At 34.3% G+C, this 12,939-nt stretch overlaps 3 protein-coding genes across 3 annotated transcripts; 2 read left to right on the top strand and 1 right to left on the bottom strand.

Annotated features, from left to right (window-relative positions):
* The first annotated feature begins 4,163 nt into the window (after positions 1-4,163).
* On the top strand, positions 4,164-4,822 carry LOC107461997 (uncharacterized). The gene has a single exon (XM_016080549.3). It carries the CDS (start codon positions 4,297-4,299, stop codon positions 4,609-4,611), a length of 315 nt encoding a protein of 104 aa, XP_015936035.1. The 5' UTR covers positions 4,164-4,296; the 3' UTR covers positions 4,612-4,822.
* Positions 4,823-9,086: 4,264 nt separating this feature from the next.
* LOC127744043 (fasciclin-like arabinogalactan protein 21) lies at positions 9,087-10,324 on the top strand. Its single transcript, XM_052256296.1, has one exon. The coding sequence runs from the start codon at positions 9,131-9,133 to the stop codon at positions 10,226-10,228; it is 1,098 nt and encodes a 365-aa protein (XP_052112256.1). The 5' UTR covers positions 9,087-9,130; the 3' UTR covers positions 10,229-10,324.
* A 1,144-nt stretch (positions 10,325-11,468) lies between these two features.
* Positions 11,469-12,417, bottom strand: LOC127744064 (calcium-binding protein PBP1-like). Its single transcript, XM_052256335.1, has one exon. It carries the CDS (start codon positions 12,321-12,323, stop codon positions 11,931-11,933), a length of 393 nt encoding a protein of 130 aa, XP_052112295.1. The 5' UTR covers positions 12,324-12,417; the 3' UTR covers positions 11,469-11,930.
* Between the last annotated feature and the right edge of the window lie 522 nt (positions 12,418-12,939).

Consider the following 12,939-nt stretch of genomic DNA (forward strand, 5'->3'; position numbering starts at 1 on the left):
CTGCATGTGCCAATGTGGTTTGTTAATCTTGCTTCCGTTGCTCATGTTAATATCTATGTCTAGTACACTGGATTTTCTATCCATGGTGGTGGTTGGGTTATAAATTGGTTATACAGATCGAATAGTATTGAGTTTTCATTACTCAAGAGTGTGGATGAGAAACAATACAACAACATCCTTTGAGAACATAATATGTGAATATTCATGCCCTACCACTGTCATTAGCCTGATGCTTTATTACATTTCACCGCAAATTGTGTGTTGTTAGACGTTTTTTGACAGTGTCGATGAATGAATTTTAATTCTTACATTACTGATCTCTTAAGATGTTTATCTATAGAATGTCACTTGGAGTCTTGGTGTATTATCACTCAGCAAATTACATTTTGTAAGTTTATTTCTTAACCTCCAGGATACGATTACTTTGCAAGCTTGAAAGATAGAGGAAATACCATAAAAAAAGTGTATAGTACTTGGTACATATTTCATGCGTTAGTTATTTTTTCGTTTTTAATGCCTTGAGGAGTTGAGGTGTGACTTTAGTATTTTAATGGTACAATAAAGTATATTTCCTTTTCTTAACTTTTGGGTCTAATCCCTTTTCTTGGGGAACTTTGTTTTAGTTTTTGGGTCAATGGTCAAAAACAATATATACTAGAAAAAGGTGGTAATGATTTTGAGTGAGAGTATGTTGTCCAGATAACTTTGGGCCTTAATAAGAGTTTGTTAGGTCTACGTTTTGTTTCTCTGTATGAGATTTAAATTCTCTGACCAAAAACTTAAAAAGGATTGAAATCCAGAGCTTGGATATAGGAGCTTAATTGCCCTTTGTGATGAGTATATATTGCTGTTTATTGTGTTGGTAACCCGGTCCAAAATAATACTAAAAATTGACTATTTTGATTCAGAATATTGACCAAAATAATGATAATAAATTAATAATCTTTAGAATGTATGATTTAAAGTAGCTCGAGCTTACTTGAAAGGAGTATTTTCGTCCACGTTACATATTCAAACCGAAGACACACAATACGAAATCTAAACCTGATGTGACAATCAATAATGGGTCGATGGCTATGATTGTTTAAGAAAAGAGATATATGCACTCAAACATATATCTGTTTTAAATTAATTGTGCAACCTATTTAACATGTTATTTACTCATCTATTTTCTCCATTTTTAAATCTAAGATGTGTATCTGTGTAATTAGATTGGTTGTACAATTATATTGACCCTTTACTACTATATTGAATTGATACTCCTATATTACTGGATGTAAAATTGAAGAGATTCACCGTTGAGATAGAATATACATTAGAATATAAAATATATATTAAAAATAAATTAAACTATATATATTTATATATAAATATATAATAATTAATTTTAGTATGTAGATAATCTTTTTGTGTGCTATATGTAGCCTCCAACTATTTCGGTGCTTATTATTTGCTTAATCTCTACTTCCTTTGATAGCTTAATTAACTACCCGAAGACTGGGGGGCACATTTCTGTTTCTATTTTGGTACGATTGACATATCATTTTAACGCTCCTATATATGTTAATTGTAACACATGAATAATCATATCATTTTGGCTCCTGCTGGCTAGCTAGTAGCTCCCAACCGACTTTTTAATGCCTTTTAATTTTAACCAAGCTTTTCGTACAAATTAAACTTGTGTAATCTGTTATAATATGGTCCAAATAATAACAGTAATAATAAATTAATAACTACATGCTGTATTTTACGCGGTTCCTTTCTGAAAATTTAATTTGATGACTTAGTAATGGGATTATAAATACCCTTGACTAAGTCGTGGAATAATGGTTAATTATGAGGTGAGGAAACAGTTGAAGTTACAAGCTTTACATAGCACAATGGCCATGGTGATTATATAGGTAGAGAGTCCTCTATCTTATTATAGTTGGTTATGCCCAAAAGTTGGAATCGATTATTTCAATGATGAAAGTGATACATGAGATGAATGCACATTGACCTGCTATCTACTAATTTCCAGCTACACATGGTTGCCAACTGTTTTCTTCCACATATATATCTTTGGAACACCATATATGATGAGAAAAATTAGGAATAGGGATTGTGTGTTCAATATGTGCATAACTATTCTCTAATTAGTTTGGGAAATTAAATGCAATGCGTCATTTAGTTTCAATCTCCATGCATGCAAACGCTGATAATACAATTTGTGGGCAAAAGGAAAATTTAAGAAAACTATATATTTTGCTTTCAAGAAGAATACTTCCTAAAATGTTCAACTCCAACACATTTCACGTTATTCCAAAAATATAAGATGAGAAATGTTAAAAGCTATTAGAATTTATTATTTTTTTGTTATTATTTAGTCATCAATTTAATTAATTCTTTTAGTTTAATTTTTTTAATCTAATAATCCAATAACATACGTTATTCTATATTTTTAAATATTAATGACTAATTAATAATTAAAAATAATAAATTTTAATGATTTTCTAATATTCTTTATATGTGATTATGTTGGATGTGTTGATATCATGATTCCTAGATTGAGATATAACTTATATGTGTAGTATGTTTCAGTTAGAAAATAAATAAACTGATGAGATTTCATTAGATTCGGCAGATAGGGACTTATGTAAGTGTGATTAAAATAAATAATTATGCATCATTCTAGTTTACACCAAGAGTGGTAATGTGGTGTATATCCTTTTTCTAATTAAAAACTATTTTTTGAAAACATTAAATAACTTAATAAGTAATAACTTTTATTATCAAAATAAGGAAGTGTATCACTATTTATGTATGTAAAAGTAGTGTATATAACATAACAATAAAAGAAATACCAAGATAACTTTTTCATTATGGATTTAGTTTGAGTATTAGTTAGATAACTCACTAGTTCACTTAAGTAAGTGGTAGAAGTTCGAATATTATCTTATACATACAGTAATTTATTGGTCAACAACAAACTCTTAAATAAAGCTCTGAATCGCAACAAATTAGTTATTAGTCTGCCATGCCAAAAGATATCCTGAAAAAAAAAAGGTTTATATTATAATAAAATCATTTGCAATAAATTAAATGATAGATGACTGATTTTGTGGTGTTCTTGTGACACTATTTAGCCTGGTCCTTTAGATTTTATTACTTGTACCAACTTTCACTCTTAATGGAAAATAGAAAAAGGAAAATAAAAAAAGATCAACTCTACTATAACTGTATAGGGTAAAAAAGAGATGATAAAATAGTATTTAAATCTTCCGGTTGAGAGGGGGATTGAGTGGTAGGGAGTTGTGAAGCTGGCCTTAGCTATGATGGACCATTTAGCAAGCTTAAAGGATTGAAATTGAATTAAGAGGAAGGCATTAACCTCATCCTTTTCATTATTGTTATTATTAGAATTTAGACTAACATATCTCGTAAGAAAATATGTTGAAATTGCATATATTTAAGTTACTATTAAAAAAAATGTTATTTTAATAAATACACAATAAATATATTATAAAATTAATTTTTTTTATATTTTTATAAAGTTTTTTAAATTAATAACATTAATGGCATTATTAGCTACACCTTTTTATTATTATCATTCCTACTATTTCCTAAACCAAACTCTCATAACTACACTAAGCCTGGCAGCATGGACCCTATCCGCGGGTACCCAACCCGACCCAACCCGGTCGGGTAGGGTTGCCAACCCGATCCGCTGCGGGTAGGGTTGGGCACGAAGCGGGTTGGCCTGCGGAGCGGGTAGGGTGCGGGTTGAGTCTCAACCCTACCCGCACCTTCCATAATATGTGTTATATATGTTTAAAAATGTTATATATGGGAGTTGAACCAAGGACCTTAAGCATGTGCAAAAAGTTCCTAGCCACTGAACCAAGGATACTTGTGTTATTTATGAGATATTTGTGTCATTATAATATTTTTTTTGTCAACCCGCGGGTAGGGTCGGATACCCGCGGGTTGAGCGCGGGTAGGGTTAGGGCTGGGTATTTCTCAACCCGCGGGTACGGTAGGGTTGAGTGTTAGTCAAAAACTCAACCCGCGGGTAGGGTTAGGGTTGGGTTCAAACCCTACCCTACCCTACCCATTGCCACCCCTAAACTACACATACAGATGAACCCTCCACCAAAAGATCTTGGCCCTTCATTCATTGTTTCCTCTCCTCTCCCTCTCTTTAAAAACCCCTCCTACCCCCCGGTGTTGCATTCATTATTCCATAAAAATCGAATCACTTCAAACTCTTCTTCAGAACAACACCTCACACACTTAGCTTACTTGAGTTTCTTCAGAATGAGCAACATGCTTCTTGTGTTTACTTTTCTTGTAGCTATTACTACACAGATGTTGGTACTTCAAGAAGCCATGGCACAACAAACTTCTGAGGCTCCATTGAAACCACCTTTGAAGGATGAAAGAAAGGCAGAGGCAGCAGAGGCTCCTACTGATAATATCAGACGGCTGGGAAAGCATCATTCCACAACGGACAAGTCAGTGGCGGGTGGTGGTGTCATTCTTGGCGGTCTTGTTACTGCCACTTTTGCTGCTGTCTTTTGCTACATTCGTGTTACAAGGAGAAGGGACACTGCTCCTGCTTCTTCTTACTGACCTCTGTCTTCTATCTCTTGTTCAATCATTTTCCATTTTGTTTTTAAAGGGTTAGTGTAGGCATTCATTATAATTGTAGCTTTGTAACAATAGATTATGTGTTATGTTGTTTTATAAGCTGTTTTTGTTGTGAATACCATATAATTTGATTAAGATTTCTGTACTATAATTTTCTTTGTTGACTTGTTCTGTGTCCCGTTTCCTTATTAGTCACTTTCTTTTGCTTATGAAAGCACAAAAGTGGCCGAGAGATTCTGATAACCCTTTTGCTCAAATATTTGTTGGCATTGTGTCTTATTCAATCATACAAATAATTTTCTTTTTCTAGAACAACAACAGTATAATATTGATTTAGGACATGATAATATCTGATTATGTGTATACTGTGCCCTTTACCAATTTTGTTAAAAAAAAAAGAAGGAGGAACAAGGAGAATCCTCTGCAATCCTAAAAGAGTCATTTGTATGTGCACTAGCATATAAAATTCAACTCTTAAGCTTTTTTAATTCTTCAAACCTTTAAGCAAGCCAAGTCTTAAAGAATTATACTTTGATTGGTGAGTATGCATAAGTTTAATCGTCAATAAAAAAATCAAACAAAAAGATAAATGTTGAAATAATTCTGTAAAATAAATTTGTTTAAGTTGTCCAAGATGGTGGGTGGTAATTGGTAAGTATAAATCTTAAGCAATTCTACTTTCCACAAAAAGGGCGGTGCCTCCATGATCTTTGTTGGGAGATCCCCATGTCTAATATGCATCTTTAAAGTAAGGATTTAGTTCATATTTATCTTAATGTATATATTTTCTATGAAAATGGTTTCGATTAAATAACCTAATATGTTAACTAGACTCTTAAAATAATTAAACAAATTTAGGATCAAACAAATACTAGTTATTAGGAGTCAAAGAGAGAGGAGAATAGGTGCCAAAAGTCTAGAAAAGGAATAGACTAGGAATTAGGTAGTGCAGCTTCCAGCTTGCTTGCAACAGATTATAAAGCCAGCTAGCCAGCTGCTTCTGAGTTGTGTATCACTGCTTCACTTTACTAGTTTAGTGTGGACTAACTTATTCGTTCCATGCAAATCTTTTTATATATATTAATTATGAGTTACAAAATGAACATCACTCATACTGTCCATATCATGATATCATTCATTCCAAAAGTTTCAGTTGATAGAAAAAGGTAACACTAATGATTATATCTCTAATACTCTCTAAACCTCTATTATACACATTGTACAAATATTCTATTGACTTCCTATACTTTCTCATTAATTATATATTTTTTTGGGTTATCCACGGTATCCTTTAACTCAGTAGAATAATAATTGTCAATGAGTTACTGTATGCATAGTTGTCAGAACCGGACCGGACCGGCCGGTTCGACCGAAAAACTGGTAAACCGGATCTTATGTCGGTCCGGTCCGATATTTGGACCGTATAAAGTAGAGAACCGATATAAACCGGTCAAATCCGGTGTGAACCAATGAAAATCGGTCAAATCTAGCAAAAACCGGACCGGTTCGGGCCGCTCAATCAACGTTGAAGGGAAATCTACAATGGATCAACGATCTATAACTCCACCATGCTCTAAACCCTCCAGCGTTGCCAAGTGTCAAACTTGTGATGATTTTTGAAAAATTTTCCGAAATGCTTCCAATGGGGTTCGAACACCTTCCTCCACCATAAAACAAGCACGTTTCTACCACCAAGCTAAAATGTTTCTCATCAATTAATATACAAATTATAATACATATAGTATATTTTCTTTTCACTTACATTCTATTTATTTTAATTTCAAAGTCACTCATTTTTAAATTAATTACATTTTATTTAACTATAAATTTTATTAAATATATACAAATTAAAAAGATAAACAAAAAATTTAATTAATCACAATTTATTTTTTTAAAATATTATTTTATTTTTTGTCTTTATATAAGGCTGATAGTTGAGAATTGTTAGATGATATTTAGTTAAACTAGTCAAATAATTAAATTTTATATAATTATTTAATTATACCGAGTTAACCGGTTCAACCAGTGACTCACCGGTTGAACCAGTGATCCAGTAACTCAGTAACCTCACCGGTTCGATCACCGGTTTGGTTCTGACAACTATGACTATATGTATAAGGTAGAATTTGAGTCTTGGATACTTATACAAATCTTTGATTATATTAATATTTTTATTTTCTCTTTTTCAACTAATCATTTTACCTCTCGAATATTTAAATAAAAATAATATCTTATTTGGTCTAAATGTTATAGAATTTAATTTTTTTCATCACCACTTTAATTTTAATCATCAGCATATGCTTAAACTTTCTTTTTATTTTATAATCAAAATACATGAAAAAACAAAAAGATCCAATCAAACAAAAGTAGAAAGAAAGGGAAAAAAAATCCAAAAATGAATAACAAGATAAAAAAAACCTACATACACATCATGAAAAAAAAAGAAAAAAAAATGATGAAAACAAATGAGAAGAAAATATGAGATCATTTTTTTCAAATGGAGAAATTTTTTTTAAAATTTTAAAATGGAAAGGTGAGAAAAACATTTAATAAATTAAGATGTTTGTGGAGTTAATACTTAATTTTTTTTTGTAACTGAAATAAATTAAAAAAATAAAACAAATAAAACAACGAACTGCATAAATAGAGGGACAGTTCTGTTTAAGACTACTCTTAAACTCCTCCCAAGGTGAAAGAAGCTCCACATGCGAAAGTTGTAACTTCATCGCCATCTTTGTCATAGTATCTGCCACCGTGTTTGCATCTCTCATAATCAAACGAAAGTTAATACGCCAATTCCAATGCATGATATCTCTTATTTTGAGCACCAATGGATCAATAAACCCAAAACCATCTTGAGTAACAAGATTAAATGCTTCCACACAATCCGTCTCTCAAATAACATCTCGTTGACCCACATCCCAAGCTAAGAGATATCCTCTCCAAATAGCAAACAATTCTCCTTGAAGAATACTATTACTCTCAATCATTCCCAAACACCCCCTTTGCCAGCTCCCATTACAATCTCTAATAACACAAGCAAAACCAACACTATCACCCAAACCAAAATAACTAGCATCACAATTAATCTTAAAAGTACCAGTGGATGAGGGATTCCAAAAACCATTTAGAGTAGAGGGAAGGGACATACGTTGTAATTCAAAAATATTCCTAAGCTCTTTTTCTGAGGTTAATGCCAGACAAATCACTTTTTCCGGAGGCCAAGTTTTATGGGGATTAAATATGTCATTATTCCTTACTCGCCATATCCACCAAAGTCCCGAAAAGAATTTGAACGGATGCTCTCTGCTATGATACAAGAACCAGTTCTTTAAATCCAAAGGATGACAAGAAATATCCAACCTATGCCAGACAAGCTGAGCTTTTGGACAATCCCGAATACAATGTAAAACCGATTCCTGGTTAGAAAGACATCTTGGACACCTATCCGATGACAACATCTCTCTTAACTCTTGAAATTTGAGATTGGACTTAAAATAATTCTCAAAGTTATAATTGATTTAATTTGAATCTTAAAATTTACAATAATAACTTGTATTAGTCTCTGAACTTATTTTTGTTAATGTCGTACCGATTTTGTACATTAATTTGCCACAATTTAGACTTTTCTCTTACGTTTTATGTGATTGAGACCTACTAGAGCATCTAAAGGCTTAATTGGCTCTCCAACATCCTCATAAAAATAATAACAAGTTCAATTTGTAAAATTTAAAAATATGAGAGTATCTATCAAGTTTCTAAGTTCTAAGAGTTCTAATAAATTTCGATCGTAAAGAACTTAAGCGAAAAATTTAAATGGTGACAAATTAACATACCAAATCAACATTCCATTAACAAAGATTAACTCAAAAATTAATGTGAGTTACGATTATAAATTTAAGAGGTCAATTTGAGTCGTTTAAAATTCTAAAGATCAATTTAAATTCAACCTAAAATTTTAAGGACAAAATTAAATATTAACTTAGATGTTTAAAATTACAATTATTTTGATGAGGCATTAATGTTAATTCATAATTGTATTAAAATTTGGATAATTTAGAGAGTGTCAACTTCGGTTTTTTTTTATTCTCTACAATTTTTGTCTTTTTTAAACAAATTTTCCATAATTACATCGTCACTTTACATAGTAATATAGTGATTAGTATTCACTTAGGTGCTAACATAAAAATAACATTTTCCCATCAACTTTGATACATCATATTAGCTGAATTTTGTATATGTAACGTAAATAAATTCTTTACGCTAGTAGCTAATAGTAGAGAAGTATGCATACATATGTACCGTATATATAGTTATTGTTAGAGAATTGTGTTTTATTTGAAGCCAAATTCACAAATAAGAATTAAGGAGCACTAAAGAGAAGAGTTATTTCAAAGATTCTTTGAAATCATAACACTGGTGACTCTCTTTTCCCTCCAAAAGAAGCAGTCACAGTCTTCTTCTTCTTCTTCTTCTTGGTTCTTCTTCATTCCCTGCAACAATGGCACCTCGCTGTTCGTGCTGGTTCCCAGTGTACTTCTTGGTGTCGGTGACATTGGGAGTCATAGCAATCTCCTCCGCCGTGCACTCCAGCTCCAAGAACTCCTCCCAAGAAGTCACTCCCCCAATACCCAATGACGTCTCCCTCAACGCCTCCGAAGCCCTCCGCCGTGCCGGCTTCACCGTCATCGCCGACCTCCTCCACCACAAGCCTCCCTTCTTTCATCCCCCCAACAACTCCACCATCTTCGCCATCAAAGACTCCGCCATCACAGACAACTCCTCCCTCCCTCCATGGCTCCTCAAGAACCTCCTCCTCTACCACACGGCCACCTCCATCTACACCATGCAAGACCTCCTCAACAACACCACCCTAGGCTCTTGCCTTCCCACCCTCTTCCGCCAGAAGAAGCTCTCGGTCACCAAAATCGATCCCAACCTAAGAACAATCGAGATCAACCGCGTCCTTATCTCAAACCCCGACATCTACCTCGATTCTCAGCTCGCCGTTCACGGCGTTCTTTCACCATTCGCTTCTGTTCGCCGTCAAGATCCCCAGTCGTGGGGCTTGGACGACGCTCAGCCACCAACTTGTCGCGTGAACATGAACACAAGAAGAAACCCTCCGCCGGCTCAAGCCTCTAATGGCTATAGTAGTTCTTCGAACAACCAAAGCGCTATTGAGTGGAACAGGATCGTGCAGTTGCTGGGTTCAAAAGGTTACTCGTCATTTTCAATAGCCCTGCATTCGGTTCTTGAAGGGATTTCGAAGGACTCGGTGGGTTTGACGTCTGCTACGATCTTCGCGCCTCCTGATATGGCGCTTCTGGGGTACCCTTCGACGTTGCTTGATAGGGCGGTGAGGCTTCACATTCTGCCAAAGAGGCTGACGTATCAGGAGCTGACGTTGTTGCCGGTAAGGAGCTTGTTGAGGACTCTGATGCCCGACGATGAGCTTGAAATCGATGGGGTTCTAGGGTTCCTGCCAGGTGTTGTTATCAGTGGCGTTGAGATTGTAGCACCTGACATGTTAACTTCTGATGGATTCGTCGTTCATGGCATTTCTAGACCTTTTAAGATGCCTGAGCTTACTGCTTGAGTTTCAATTTCAATATGGTTCGTCCATTCTTATATGATTCATGTAACTTTTGATTTTTCTTTTTATTTTGTATAGTTGCCTCTGTTTCTTATTCTTTGTAACGCTAAACTTCTTTCTCTATTTCTATTTCTATATCAGAAATTTAGCTTTGTATATCTATGATGAAATTAGAAAGGATGTTTCACATGTGCAAATAACATTAGATATCCGTATTCCGTAACTTTTTTAAAATTGAATGATTTAAGGCCTCTCTGATATGATATGTGGTAGAGCTATGATAGGATGCAGAATAGTTTTCATTCTGCTTCGTTCATAGATCAAAACTATGATAGGATGCAGAATTGCAGATGAAGATCTCTGGCTGGGTTACTTACAGGGGTCAGCTACTGTAACTATACAGAGGGTAGTCACTTGTGAGGGATTGGGCTTTCTTTCCTCATTGGGCTTCTTCCTTTATTTTGTAATTTCTCTTATGGCCCATTGGGCCTCTTATATGTGCAGAAACAGATATACTCGCAAACCAATTTGGGTTAGTCGAGTGGTCCGTTTAAATAAGTGTTGAGGGTTCGAATTCTGCCTTGTGCATGCAGTTAATCCATTGCCAGCGGCAGACCCTTAAATGGAGCTCAGATCCGCGACGGATTAGCCCTTAACCTGTCGGGTTGGAAGATACCGTGGGCAACAAAAAAATATATTATAAAAGCATTTTCACAAATATTAATGGAATCTCAAATTTCAAAACTATCAATTAAAAATGTTTTTATAAAATATAAATTTAAGTTTTTAATTTACTTCATTTTTATTTATTAAAATAAAAGATTAGAAATTTTCTTGAGAATATATATTAGCTAAATTTTATAAAAAATATTTGACATGAATTTCTTCGTGTTAGGAACTTTTTTCATTAATCACTGCTTACGTAAGGTATCGAAAATCTGGAAGTGGTTTACACCTTCTTCAACTTGAAGATCAAAGAAGGTGGTATGCAATTTGACACATCATGCAAATTATAAATGGATAATATAATAACTTTAGGAAATTTCCACCGACTACCCATCTTTTCGCTTGCTTCCGTCTAGGAAAGTCCTACAAAGAAACCTTCATGAATGAATAATCCATATCTCTTCTTACTTTGTAGTGTTTGAGATCCAATTCATATTTTAAGAGTTTCTTATTAATTATCAATAACTTACCGTGTGAAAGGAATTAAAAAAAAAAAAAAGAAGAGAAAGCTAATGAATTGGTTTAGATTTGGAATTGAATCCACAATAATTCATTTTCTATGATAAATTGATTTCATATTTCTTATTGGTATACATCATGTCATACTATTATAATAGTCTCATCATGGGTTCCTGCATTCATAATAGCAGCTTGGTTGCAGGGAATTACACTACTGAAAAACCAATGGCTTCAATGAAAATGAATAAGCTTCTGATTTATGTGCAGCACTTGTAACTATTTTTTCATAGATTTAAGAAAGGGGAGTAAAAGAAAAAGAAGCCAAATAACAAATGCAATGATGAAGTGCCCCCAGTAGTAACTATATATAAATTACCCCATCCGATTTCCCAAAAAAAAAATTATTGAAAGCATAATAAGCTTATAATTATACTGTGTTTAGTACATTTGTTTTTTCTCCGGTGAAATGTAATGAAGAAGAAAGGATGAAAACTTAAGATTGGTTCCCTATTCCCTCTAATCAATAGAATACTGTTGATGCATGTAATTCATGTTGCAGAGCCTGTTGAAGTAAGAAACAAGAGTCCTCCATCAACTGTGGACTCAATCTGAACATGAGGACGCAGAACTCCATGATGTTAAGCGCGCCATCGCCATCAATATCACCTTCTCTGACCATACTCACAATCTCGTCCTCCTTCAGATCATGCAGACCCAACAGGGCACTGTTCCTCCTCAGGCTCTCCAACGTGATCACCCTTTTCTCCTTGTCCATCAGAAGCTCAAATCCTTTCTCCAACTCCCTCATGAGACCCTCCCCGCCCAGCTTCTTCGCTATCACCGGCAGTAAGTCCTCGAAATCCACAGCCCCTTTTCCTCTCTCTGCATTTGCACCTGCACTTGCAGCCATCATCACTTTATATGTGAGTATGTTAATGGTGGTGGATGATTGATTCTGTTGAACTGTTTATGTATATATATTGATTGATGAAGGCTCAAGGCTCAAGGGATGGGATAGATGACAGCAATTTTGATTATTATTCAGAATGGGGACGTAGTTGCTTCCAGGCTTCCTAGAAGCTGGTTGGGGGGCATTTATGTCATTTTACAGCACTTGTGTTTGTCAACATAAAGGCTTTGACAAAGACATGACCACTGCTTTTACGCAGTTAATTCGTATGTGATCTGTGAAGCCACACCCACACGGATTCATTTTGAACATGATTAGCTTTCTACAGCTTTCAGTTTAGAAAAGGTCAAAATTAAATAATTCACTTTCATAAATTGGGATGAAGGAGATTATTGTTGTCAAAAGAAGACCAATAAAAGATTGATGACGTCATTGTTCACAAGGGGTTACTCGTGCGGTCTTTTGTTGGGTTCGGTGGTTTTTTTTTTTTCTAGCACTGGAAACACCAGTTAAGTTTCCTAGCAGGAAAAGTAACACCCAGTAAGCAGGGAACGGATCCAGAAATTTAAGAGTAAAGAGGCCAAAAATTAAAATATTATATAATTAAATATAATATTAT

Source organism: Arachis duranensis, unplaced genomic scaffold (genome assembly GCF_000817695.3).
Source record: "Arachis duranensis cultivar V14167 unplaced genomic scaffold, aradu.V14167.gnm2.J7QH unplaced_Scaffold_232525, whole genome shotgun sequence".
NCBI lineage: Eukaryota > Viridiplantae > Streptophyta > Magnoliopsida > Fabales > Fabaceae > Arachis > Arachis duranensis.

Excerpts from the sequence above, each read along its gene's own strand:
- LOC107461997 (XM_016080549.3), top strand. The coding sequence starts at position 4,297 with ATGAGCAACATGCTTCTTGTGTTTACTTTTCTTGTAGCTATTACTACA.
- LOC127744043 (XM_052256296.1), top strand. The coding sequence starts at position 9,131 with ATGGCACCTCGCTGTTCGTGCTGGTTCCCAGTGTACTTCTTGGTGTCG.
- LOC127744064 (XM_052256335.1), bottom strand. The coding sequence starts at position 12,323 with ATGATGGCTGCAAGTGCAGGTGCAAATGCAGAGAGAGGAAAAGGGGCT.